General features: G+C 48.2%; 4 protein-coding genes across 4 annotated transcripts; 2 read left to right on the plus strand and 2 right to left on the minus strand.

The window, feature by feature from the left end:
• Window positions 1-1,183: 1,183 nt before the first annotated feature.
• On the plus strand, window positions 1,184-2,885 carry FPOAC1_011044 (uncharacterized protein; the record flags this gene model as incomplete). Its single annotated transcript, XM_044855431.1, has 4 exons — window positions 1,184-1,485; window positions 1,534-1,573; window positions 1,661-1,809; window positions 1,862-2,885. The coding sequence occupies 4 exons, from the start codon at window positions 1,184-1,186 to the stop codon at window positions 2,883-2,885; spliced, it is 1,515 nt and encodes a 504-aa protein (XP_044702744.1).
• Window positions 2,886-4,344: 1,459 nt separating this feature from the next.
• On the minus strand, window positions 4,345-4,877 carry FPOAC1_011045 (uncharacterized protein; the record flags this gene model as incomplete). The annotated part of the gene is made up of 3 exons (XM_044855432.1): window positions 4,345-4,394; window positions 4,446-4,534; window positions 4,600-4,877. The coding sequence occupies 3 exons, from the start codon at window positions 4,875-4,877 to the stop codon at window positions 4,345-4,347; spliced, it is 417 nt and encodes a 138-aa protein (XP_044702745.1).
• A 1,329-nt stretch (window positions 4,878-6,206) lies between these two features.
• FPOAC1_011046 (uncharacterized protein) lies at window positions 6,207-7,998 on the plus strand (the record flags this gene model as incomplete). Its single annotated transcript, XM_044855433.1, has 3 exons — window positions 6,207-6,828; window positions 6,890-7,388; window positions 7,437-7,998. 3 exons carry the CDS (start codon window positions 6,207-6,209, stop codon window positions 7,996-7,998), a joined length of 1,683 nt encoding a protein of 560 aa, XP_044702746.1.
• A 594-nt stretch (window positions 7,999-8,592) lies between these two features.
• On the minus strand, window positions 8,593-11,986 carry FPOAC1_011047 (uncharacterized protein; the record flags this gene model as incomplete). The annotated part of the gene is made up of 2 exons (XM_044855434.1): window positions 8,593-11,594; window positions 11,647-11,986. The coding sequence occupies 2 exons, from the start codon at window positions 11,984-11,986 to the stop codon at window positions 8,593-8,595; spliced, it is 3,342 nt and encodes a 1,113-aa protein (XP_044702747.1).
• Between the last annotated feature and the right edge of the window lie 661 nt (window positions 11,987-12,647).

Genomic DNA, 12,647 nt, shown 5'->3' on the forward strand with positions numbered 1-12,647 from the left:
TGACGCCTGTTTTGCTAGGCAGATAGGCCCAGCAACGATAAAGAGTGAAGAGAAAGGTGCACAGTAGCCTGTTAGCCGTGCTTGAGTGAGGTTGACCTGAGCCGCTTTTTTCTCGGGGCCTTGGGGCGTCTGCAAAGCAGACTGGATGGAATAGTAACGGCCCTAAACTTGCTTGATTTGAAGAATCAACATATAGAGGTTGGCTGGTGGCTAGTCAAGTGCTTTGAGATAGGCCTGGGCAGGATCAGATAGATGCTTTACGCGATCGGGACGCAAACACGAAATGAAAGTTAAAAGATGAAAAAGAGATATGACAAAGCACTTCTCTGCTTCCTTCTTTTTGATGGTACGTAGGAGCGAAGGGGCAAAGGGAAACGGGCGGTGCGCTTACTCCGTAAAGAAATCGCAAATGCAAATCAATAGCAAACAGGCGAAGAGAGATGCACTAGAAGTCCGAACCCATGCACACTCACTGTTGGAGCGCGTCGCAGTATAATACTGTAGTCTAGTAGCTTCTGGAAAAAGTGGAAGAAGGTCAATGCTCTCACGTGATCTTGAAACGGGCAGGTACCTACTACTCGGTAGGTAGGTACTACTAAGGTAGTAGAGATGAATGTACGTGGATAGAAATGGACAATGAACGTGAAACATTAGTAAAGGCATCTCTTTCTAACAGATAGATATATTTCATCCACACAAAGAGCTACTTAGCTATAAAGGTCCAGCTGATGTCCAAAAAAACTCTGTTAATTTTTACCTGCCTTCCATAGTAGGTAGGCAGTAAGTATTCTCTTTACCCCGCCAAAGACCCCTCATGAAATTTAACATATGGAACAAATGAACGTTCTACGTTATGTACTAGAATAGAATGGAGAGGGGAAAATGAAAAATCATAAATGTATCTAATATACAGAGTCCATAAGTAAATGTCTGGTATCGTCCGCGGTCATCTTTCATGCACGTTCAGACTATAACCAGCCGTTCTCTAATTCCGTCTAGAAGCACCCACTGAATTATTAAGCCCCCCCCCCCCCAATCTAGCGCAAAGGTCCAAAGCACGCAAGCCGACAGCTTTCATCAGGTTGGCAATCAGATAAATCTTTGAGACAGTCTCGTCCTTTTCCCGATCTTCTTCTTTCATGTTAGGTTTTTTTGTTGCAGAATCCCAGTCAATTTCAACACCATGGTATCTCTTATAAGCGGGGAGTATCCCCCCACTCTGAAACCCGAAGAAAAGGACGCCCTCATTGAGACTGCCAAGGACTGGTCGATAGGCAATGGTCTCGCAGTCAGGCCTCCGCCAACCGTGATAGCCTCCGGGACAGATCCCAAGGGTATTGTTGCTATCAATGTGCCCGTCACACTCTTCCCCAGCCCCTTTCCGAGGCAGTGCTTCTCCCAGGGCAAGGCGGTCCAGAAGACTTACAACGAGCTGTATGCCTCGGTGAGTAGGGATGAAGAGTTTCTGGAACAAGTAGTGAAGGAGTATGTAAGCTCCAAACTCTGTTAATGTCAGCTGCTGAACAGTCCTAGGGTTGCAGATGGTGATGAGTTTATTCGAAACTTATGGGACGTACATACCAAGGTCAAGGCTGAGGGATATACACAGGCAAGAATCTATGCATTGAACGAAACTACCTTATAGCTGACAGAACGATAGCACCTATCCCTGGGTTTGTTCCGATCCGACTACATGGTTCACCAGGATACCCACACTTCTCCCCCTTCTCTGCAAGTCAAGCAGGTAGAGTTCAACACCATTGCCTCTTCTTTCGGTGGTCTCTCAACACACACTTCCTCTCTCCACAAGTAGTTACCACTAAGAACCAGGTTCTTGATGATACAAGACTGACAACGATAGGTATCTTGCTACAACGGAGTATCCTATCTTGGAAAATTCCATCGCTCAAGGAACGCTGGATCTACCAGAAAACACCAGTACTCGCGGCTTGGCAGCAGGTATTGAGGCAGCTTACAACACTTACCCTCAATCCGAACTTGGCCATCAAAAATGTGTCATCTTCCTGGTTCAGGATGGCGAGAGGAACGTTTTTGACCAGCGCCACCTCGAGTATCAAATTATCAACTCTTCTCCGTCTATCCCCGTCTTCAGACTCCCATACTCTCAAATCCTGAAGCATACAACAATCGCAGAAACCTCTGAAAGACAACTCCTGTACCATCTTCCCCGAAATCCCGCCAAGGTTTACGAAGTTGCTGTCATCTACATGCGATCTGGGTACGGACCTTCCGACTACCCTGACCAACAAGCCTGGGATGCTCGATACCACTTGGAGAGATCAAACGCAATCAAGTGCCCTACTGTCCTTACTCAACTGGCCGGAACAAAGAAGGTTCAGCAGATTCTGGCGACACCGCGACCGTCGTCCTCACCTTCAGCTCTCAGCAGATTTATCCGCGATGACACCGGGGATGCCGCTGAACTATGGCGCACATTCACCAACATTTACCCTATGGATACAAGCGATGCTGGCCTTGAGGCTCGAAAGAAGGCCCTTGACCCCAAGGCTTGCCAAGATTATGTGTTGAAGCCTCAGCGAGAAGGTGGCGGAAACAACATCTACCGGGGAGCCATTCCCGATTTCCTCAAGTCTGTTCCCGAGTCCCACTGGGGATCTTACATCCTCATGGAGCTCATCACTCCTCCCCCAGTTAACAACATAATCCTCCGTAACGGCACCCTCGAACAAGGAGGCGTTATTTGTGAATTGGGAATCTATGGCACTTGTGTATGGGATCAGAACACAGGAAAGGTTCATCACAACGAAGAGGCCGGGTACCTCTTGCGCACAAAGGGTGATAAGAGTGAGGAGGGCGGTGTTGCTGCTGGTTTTGGATGTATGGATAGCTGCACTTTGGTATAGAGCCCCCATATTCCCTAGATAACAGAGGATACAGCGACCCAATGAAGTCATCTTTCTACCTTTCCTCGGCTTCCGTTTTCCCTTTGAGGCAGTCGGGCGTACATGTTGAAGTCGGCCGAATTTGCCTTTGCTTTTCATCCGTGACTACTTCTACTTCTTACTCAGTTATGTGCTTGGTCAGTCTTAGGTACCTGGTTAGTAGCTGCCTGCTAGGAGGTAAGTAGGTAGGTATTCAAAGCTAATCGAATTATCCATAAGACAGTTTGATACCCTATTCTATCCCATCGCTATATCACTTGGTTATGCTCGCATTCGTTCTTTCGTAACCTTTCTTTTCATCGGAATCTCCAAGCCATCATCAGTTAGACTTTCCACCGTCACCCAGCACTTTGCCGCACATCTTAAGTACAATTCTTACGAAAATCCCAATTCAATACTAGGTAGTGCCTGTATAGACTCGACTTTAGACCAGGAGACCAAGATGTCGTCACCAGGACCCTGTCAATCTCGACTCCGCAGACCATGGTTAAGAAATCCACCGGTTCAAGGATTGGTTATACTAACCCTAGCATGGCAGGCCATCGCATCGCCTTTCCTTTAGATATTATCACGGTGGCGGATGGTGACCAGCGATCGCTGGTTGTTGATGCCTATGTTGATCGCCTGCGTTGTTTGATATGCAGTATTGTCAAGTTGTCCTAGCAGACATCTCATCAGGGACCTTGGCTCTTTCGGCATTTTATCTTATTTATTCGAAAGCCTCATTTGCTACAGAGGCTAGTCGTTGTATCATTTTTAGCATGTTAATATCCATGCTGGTTAGAATGCCAAAAGCTCCTCTGATCAAGGCGCATGGTTCCCTGGGGAATCCAGTTGGGGAGATTTATCTAGTTATGTTTTATATTGGACTTTTCCAGTGTCCATGCGTTGTTCATTAGCTCACGGTAATCCTGGGAGCCATGCGCTTGCATAGCCATTGGCTTCTTTAGATTGGGCACCGCTTCTTGGGTCTTAGTTGAGACACTTAGACAATGACTTCGCCGCGAGTATCAACTTTACGGAGTGACCACTCGCCGGGTAGGAGATGAATCTGTAGATTGGAAACAGGTTGCTTTAAGGATCAAATTGGCCATTATCAGCACAACAACAAGGTTAGAGTCAAATGTCATTCATCTCAACATGATGGAGTTTAATAACAACTGATAGACATGGTAATCATTTCTTGTCACCGACTTACTCAACTACATCGTGAATATGTGATGTTAAAAAGTATATTGCATCGTGGTATCATACAGTTCCTCCAACGGCTGTCCTTAAAGCTCATCGTACATTGCACCCATACATTAGCATCAACAAAAGAGACCATCTTTGAGAGAGAGAGGAGAGCAGCGGTCGGGGTATTGTGGCGCCACGAAAAGGTTGCATCCATATATGGACACGAATCGACCAAGGGTTATGTTTACTCGCCCTGCTCGGGAGCTTGGGGGCGTCGAAGAACCTCGATTTGGCCTGAACCATGTTAGAAGATGAAGCAATGTCGAACTGGGAGGGTGGACATACGCTGGACAACGCTGAAGCTTGTGCGGTTCTGGCCGTTGGCGTCAGTGTAAGGCTGGAGAGTAGCGTCGCCCTCGACGTAGACGGTAGCACTGTATGAATTGTCAGAATGGCCTGTCTCTGAATGTGTCGAATAGCTAGCTGGCTCTTATCATACCCCTTGGGAAGGCTCATGAGGTAGTCTCGGGAAGCACCCTCGGCGAAGCTTGTAACCTTGAACCAGCTCGTCTTGCGGTTTTCGCGAGAACCGCTGTTGCTAGCGACAGCGTAGCGGACGATTTCGCGGCCGGTGCTGGTGGGGTGAACCTCTGGGGTGTCGGCAAGGTTACCAACGATGGTGATCTTGGCCAGAGGTCGAGCAGTGGTGGTGCTGAAAGAACGGGCAGAGAAAGCCGGGGCAACGGCGGCACGACGGAAGATAGTAGAGAAAGACATGGTGTATGTGTGTGATGGTGTCTGCTTTTTTAATTTTTTTTACTTTTCTTTGTTTGTATTCGTCGTTAGCTGGAGGGGAACGAGAGAAGCTGAAGCGGAGACAAAAAATTGACGGGGATTTGTTGATAAGGAAGGGACTGTGACTTTGATGACAGTCGCGTAGTTTCGAAATCCTGGGACGCGATAGGGTAGGAAGCTGAAATTGAAAGGGGATCCTCTTCAATGCGTTATTTGATTGGTTTTTGAGTAGAGCTGTTGTGCGACCCGATAAACGGGTGCCGTTGAGGTTGATGGCTCGGATAGGTACATATGTACAGCATATCGTTATAGACATGCTTTATTCAACCTCACAGTATTGTGCCTCGACCAAACCAGCATTCAAAAACCAAGAACTGCTTGATCCCAAAAACGGACTCTTCAATTCGAACAAAGTTCAAATAAATAAGATTTAAGATAGAGAATTCCACCCAAATACTTAAAACCTACCTGCTACCTATGCCATCCTACTGCCAAGGTCACTACTATCTCATCTAGTGATACTATGTAAATGCTCTAGACTAGATAGATCACCACCACTAAATCAGCCAAGCATCGTCATTTTGACCCAAGAAAGAAAGATGGCGGCTCAAAGTTCAGCGCCCCCTCGATCTTTGGCTTAAAAAGATAGATTGGATTTCCAAAGAGATTGAATGAGGCGTACCTGGATTTCAGGCTCAGACTTTTGGTCATGGAACTCAATGTGAGCTAGCTTCTCCCACTAGAGAGGGTCTCGTTCGTTCGCTTAGATACCCCTGCAAGCTAGACTTACCCGATCGGGTTGTCAATAGACGCCCTCAATAGCCGCGCTCTATAGATCTAGGCATGACAGTAACGCTTTACTCCAAACGGAGACAAAGATTTCTGTTTATTTCTTATTGACAGAGAGGGGGAGTAATAAAAATGGAAGGGGGAAGGCTGAATACACTACTAATGCTACTAATTGAGAGTTGCTAATTCTGGACCCTAACCCCCCAGGAATGCCCATCATGTTGTCTAAGTCGCCGCCCTATTGAGCTTTACATCCTTATTGACGGGCTGAATTGGCCGACTATTTATGTTTTTCAATTCAAACACACTGTATAAAGTTACCAACACAGCCGTTACGTATCTTCTTGAGTGAGGTCCTTGCGCTTCCCGCTTTGATCAACCGTTGGGCCAAGACGTTGCCATCTTTGCATCTGTCAACCTCACCAATAGCCAACATCACCAAGTTGCTTTGACTTTTTCTTCATATATCTCAACCACTCACTCATAAGCCTCAAAAGCTTCTTCCACCTCACCATCGACGTCATGACCGACTCAATCCACTTGTTCGGTCGTGACGACCTCTCTGTAATAGCAGCTCCTGGACCGGGAACAATCACAACTCCATCCCTCACAGCCAATCTCGTCTGCAGAGTGCTTTTCGGCATAATCGCCAACCTAGCATGCATAGTGCCTCTGAAGAACCTCTATCGCAACGGGGAATTTGCAGCTGTTGTCTTCATTGCCAATATCGAATTGGCAAATCTCGACACAATCATCAACGCCCTCATCTGGAGAGACGACGACACTAGCAAGTGGTGGTCTGGACAAGGATTCTGCGACGTCAGCCCTTATTATACCAACTTTTTGAATGCATTGTTCGGGACCTGTCTGCTTGCCGTCATGCGCAACCTCGCTCAGCAAGTTGGTCTTCTACGTGCTAATCCTCTGTCTGTCCAAGAGAAGCGCCGGCGCAATCTTGTTCAAGCACTCATCATGTTTCCGCTTCCTATCCTTCAGATCGCCTGGGTCTGGCCTTTAACTACACAAAGATATGCGGTAGCTACTCTTGTCGGGTGCAGTTGGATCGCATGGCCTGCCTGGCCTTATATGACCTTCTTCGTCATTGCTCCGGTTGTTGTTGCGTTGATAACATCCGGCTACGCGAGTGAGTTCACCTGTCTCCTTTCCCAATCCATGCACAGCCTAGACTGACTGAAATCAAAAAGTTCTCACTTATATCCGCTTTCGCCAAATCGCAAGGACCACTCGGACAGCCATCAACAGCAGCAGGTCTGCTAATCAGCGGGCGCAAAGGACCAAGCGCCGCCTCTATCTCATGGTACTGGCCATCTTGATACCCTATCTGCCTGTCGTCATCACCCTCGCCGTTCTCAACATTCTCGGTGCTTTTCCACTCCAGCCCTTTGACTACGATCTCATTCACAGCCGCACCTGGCCCTATCCGTGGTCGGCTGTAATACTTGTCCCGTCCAACGGCTTCACCTTCATACATCTAAACAACTGCTACATCGATATCCTCGCTGCCATTCCTGTCGTCCTATTTTTTGGCATGACAAAGGACGCTATCAACAGCTATCGTCGCGGCTTGCTTTACTTTGGTCTTGGGCACTTATTTCCCAAACTCCAAGAGGAGTATGACCCTAACAGAACAACATACGGTAGTAGTTCTGGGACCTCTAACCTGATGGATTCATCATTCTCTACGTAAGTATTAGCACTTCTAATACACGACATCAATACTAATTGACGCAGTACATCGTCACTTCCGAAAAAGATCAAAAGTCTTCTTACTAATCGCAACTTAACTGCAGCGTCGTCTGCAAGCCTCAACCCTGTCTCTTTTCAGCCCACTCGCAGCGCCACTACACCAGGAATCGAAATAGGACACGAATTGGGCGAATTTCAGACCTCTCAATCGCCTCTTCGAGAGATAGTCTACCCTCCTCTGAATGTTCCGCCTTCTTCAGATTCACTTGCTCTACCTCCTCGTAACCCCTTCCTATTTCGAACTCGTTTCGACTTGCCCACTATTCCACTCCCATCTTTGTCTTCTTTCAACTTCAGAAGGAAGAAGGATCGTCGACCTCCTCTAGATCGAGGCTTACCTCTTGATTCCCTCCCTTCTGTTGTGAACGGCCGTATGTGGGAGAGCAAAGCGTCTGGTCAACCTCCTCGCAACCAAACACTTGTTTGGGCGGATGCAGAAGACACACCAACTCCCGACATCGTCACATCCGACACTCGCTTACTGGTCCCTATGTCATCAACGTATTCTGTTACGACAGAGCCCCTCGAGGAAACATATCGACGCTAGGAACGTCTATACGGCTGGGCCAGATAATCTATCAGCTATTCTCGAGCGGCCAAAAGTACATAAGGCGATTCCCTATTTGATTTTTGTGACTTCTTATTCTCATTCTCATTTGATTTCTTCACCTCGCTCTATGCGAGCTCGGCATCATTGCAGGCGACGGCGCAGGTACCAAAAGGATTCATTCTGCTTTAGGGGACATACAATAGTAGCCAATTATAATAACTTACTCTTTTGCACGGGAGTGGTTTGCTCTCGTTGTGTTTATTATGCCCTTCTTCATATGAATAGTCAATGGTCAGTGTGAAGAATTAATAGTTTTGTGATTATCATTGTAACCTGGGTAGTATAATGCATATCCTGGATTTTGACCAACATGATATATATAAGTGACTCATAACGAGTTTCCTAACCCGTAATTATTTTACCCAACCGTCATAAACAAGCCCTAGTTTTGGAAGATGTACACGTGAAACCCGTTGGTATCATAAATAGTCAAAAGATTGAAGATGGGTATGTGAACTAGTAAAAAAGTAGAGATAGAAAGATTGTGATGGAAAACTCGATGATTCAGTGAAGGGGCTCGAGGACCGATGATTACATGTCTTTAGCGTTCTTTTGAAGTTTTCGCATAGCCTCACGGTGTATGTCGAGAAGGTCTCCATTTCGCATGCGCTCGTCAAAGGCTTTATCAGCCCATTCTTTCTCTCGCTGTTTTGATTCGCGGCGCTGGGCCTCAGCTTGCTTCTGGCTCAGCAGGATATTTCGGCTCATATCGACATTGCGTTGGACCTCAACTTCCCGACTGGCTAGGAGAGAGGACGGAGTGAATGGGGTCTCCCGGCCGGAGGTACTGATAACGGGTGTACCCGCGCGTAACTCCTGTTGAACTGACTGTCGAAAGTTGGCAAGCGCATTCTCACGGGCAGCAGAAGTGGGGAGTGTCGACACGCGTTGAGGTTGATGAGAGTTTAAGAGCGCCTCTGAAGTGTTGAAGCTGTTGAAGTTGCTACTGCCACTGAGACGTTGAAGCGATGGCGTCGAGTTTGAGGGGCTCAAGCTACTCTGTCGGATAAGTTCCTTTCTTTTGCTTAATGGCAAATCGTCAACGTCCACTCCAACAGCGGCAGCATACATCGGGTAATTGTGCAGCGACCCGGCGTCGCTTGAGGCTCTATGACGAGCGGGAAGGTTGGCTTCTGAAGAGCCGGCCAACAAATTTCCTACTGATTTGTTGCGGAGATACATTTCCCGTTGGCCAAGAAGAGTTTGAGGGCTCGAGTACGATACAATACCTGGCGTCGATGAACGCTGGCTTTCTGTAACACCTGGAACGCCTAGGGTTTGCGATGCCATTGCTTCTCCCGAAGGAGTAGATAACATTTGGTTCGATACAGCTTGTTCTTCTGCGATAGATGAAATTACTCCCGACGTCATCCGTAACCCTCCAGAGGATGACCGTGGCATGTTGGCGCTAGTCGGAGTTGTGCCAGGGCTACGATGCTGACTCTCGCCGGTTAAAAGAGCGAGTGCTGCAGGAACATGCTGTTTTGAACCCCGTCGGGGTGCTGTGTGGGAGACATTAGAGGCTCGCGAGTCCGACCGTGTAATTGCCGGTACCGGGGTTCCTTCGTTGGAGGACTTGCGCAGCTCTTCCACGTGTACTGGAACTGGTGCTTCAGTCGTGGGTGCGGTTTGGCTTCTAGGTGCAGCGATATGGATCTCATCAAGCTCGGGGACATCTGCGTTGCTCAGGTGCTTGGCCCATTCGTTAGTCCGGTAGGACAATGCGACCTTGGAAAGTGATCGGGGGAGCCGATCTTTGGTCAAGCTAACACGAGCTGAGGAACCTGATGTTACAGACTTGCTCTTACTCATGCCTTCTGCAACGTCTCCTTCTTGTCGCTTGGATTCGTCAGGATTGGCCACACCATTCGCACTAACAGCCGTGGAAGAGTCCTGCTGAGTTTCAGGCGTGTTTCCTTTATCATCGTTGTCGTTTCCAGAAAGCTCCGCGTTAATTTGAAAGCTCTTTCGCACCTCATGGGTTGCGCGCGACTTGTCGTCACCGCTTGCACTCCCGTCGTCGATTGTCGCCGCAACTGAGCCGTCATCGTCGCGAGATTGCCTTTGTGGAATGACCAATTCGTCGCTGCTTTCACCATGTTGATGTTCCTGAGACTCTCCAAGAACACGACTCGATCGGTGGGACATATTTCCAAGCAATTCCATTGATCCACGAGAGAGACGAGATAATCTTTTCGCAAGTGAGCGTCGGTGGCTAGGTGTATGTAGCTCATTGTCATCTTCATCAGCAAATGTTGCCACTGATGAACGGTCGTCGTTGGTACAGGCGTCATTGTCGTCATTGGCGACAGGAATAGTGAATGGAAGAGGTATAACAGGAGGGGCAACGGATCTAGCGACAGATGATTGCGTAGAGATACGTCTACTCTCAGGGGCCGAGGTAAGTACATTGCTGTCAGCCACATGGTTCACGGTCTCTGTTGCCGATGGAGTGATATCATCTGAAGCTACCTGAACCGTGACTCTGCCATCGTTGTTGTGTTCCGAAGACATCAGGTTCATGGCAGTGGTAGGCTGCTTCTTAAACTGCTCAGAGTCGGGCATGTCTGTCATCTCGATAACCTCAACAATTGAGGCGGATTGTCTTTTCGAAGAGTCGGTTTGGCTCGTGCGGTTATTCTTCTCGTTGGAGGTCTCGCCGCCATCCGAAATATGAGAGATCGTCGAGCTTCCTGCATCGCCATCCCCGTAGACCCTCTCCCATTGGCGTCTCTCACGCGCATTCGCCTCTTCGATGTTCCTTCCGACTTGCTCTTCTTCCTCGCGGAGGCTGCGCTCCCCTTCGGCAGCCTCTTCCGCCTTCTTTTCGCGTTTTTCGCGAACCAGCTTCCATAGCTTGATCTGTGAGATGATTCCAAACAGGCAGACGATGATAATTGCTGCAGTCTCAACCCGGATGCCTTTCGTGACTGGATAAGTAGTGGCGCCAAGAGGAAACAAATCATCATTGAGCTCCCAGACATAAGCCCAGAATTCTTTTAGCCCAGCTCGGCTGAAACAGTCGATACCGAGCACCGTAACTGTGGCACCAGAGAATGAGATCATCAGAATGAGTGCCCAGTCTCGCGTATAATGGCTGAAGTAAAAGGCAAACCCGCCTACTGTAAAACAAGCGATGAAAATAGCTTTGGACACAACAGGTCCGAGCAGCCCACCTGGGACCAAGCAAAGAAGCCACATGCTGATACAGAAACCACCCAGAGCACAGCCTAGGCCCTCAGTGATTTCCCTGAAAAACATTGAAGCTGCACCGAGGATACAGCCGGAGATGACGACAGCAACCACATAGCCTCCCTGCAAAGCATCGCTGACTTCAGCCTTCATGACATATACGATCAGTACCGTAACACAGAGGGATGCAGCGAAAGCAGTCGAAAAGAAGGTATGGATCATTCGATTCTTGATTCCGACAAGAGCATACGCAACACCGGTTAGCAGCATGATAGTTCCCGCAACACCCCACCCTGGTGTGAGCCTTGGCTCAATGGGAAGCTGACCAGCGGGTATTGTAGCTAGGGTGCTTGTTAGCAATAACTCTAAGCTGTTGCTCACTTGTTACAATACCATTGTAGTAGGAAGAATCATCAAGTCCACTTTGGAAGGGACCATCTGTGCTGGTCGATGTAGGGTCTGAACTTTCCGATTTCTCAGTTGCCGTGACGGTCACCGAAGTGGCCTCGCTCTTTGACAGGGAGCTTGTGGGCTGAGAAGATTCGGTTTTCTTGCCCGTAGCCTCGGCGGTTTCGGTAGTACTGCTCTGTGCTCTTTTCGACTCAATGGCTGTTGTCTTTGGGAGCTCATCGTCGTCCGCCCTTGGAGATATTCTGAAAGCCTCCCCGCTGACAAGCTGAAACACCAAGAGGAGACAAAGTAGCGTCCACAATCGAGACCAGGGGGCGAGCATTGTGCTGAAATGTGATGACGGAAACGCGGTCGCCTATGATCGTTTGAAGTATTAAGTGTTTGTTTTGTTGTGAGGCTCTTTGAGCATCCTTGAAAGCACAATTGAAATGTCCTAAGCCGGAATGGTGAGTTTGGATATGGTTTAAAGATGAGATACTGTTGGATAGTCGAGGAATAAGGATATCGTAAGAACGGATGTTAAACAAGCTTATGGAGGTTTGGTTCAAGGTAAGACAAAGGCTATTATTGGATATGAAAAGGAAATAAAACAAGAATGAATAAATAAAAGAACGGACAAAGCAAGGTGTGCTGTGCTGTGCTGTGCAGCTGATGTGCAGTAGTACCAGTACAGCAGCAATGATTGTCAAGCAATCCCGGGATCAAGATCCAACACCTGCAGAAACAAGCGCAGCTATAAAGAGTGACGAAAAGGTAAAGCGAAGAAAATGGAGGGACCGAGAATCGGGAAAGGTGTGGCATTACAGCGTAGTTATTGTCTCGGCCTGCAGAGACAGAGAGATCTGATGGATGGTGGGATGAACAGGAACTCGACTTGAATGGAGACGAGACCCGGAGACGGACTAGGACTGCCCCGGTCCGAGAACAGGATCCATGATCCAATATTAGCAGTGACTGGACGAAAAGGCAGCACATGGCGCGGC

This window comes from Fusarium poae, chromosome 4 (genome assembly GCF_019609905.1).
Source record: "Fusarium poae strain DAOMC 252244 chromosome 4, whole genome shotgun sequence".
NCBI classification, from domain to species: Eukaryota; Fungi; Ascomycota; class Sordariomycetes; order Hypocreales; family Nectriaceae; genus Fusarium; species Fusarium poae.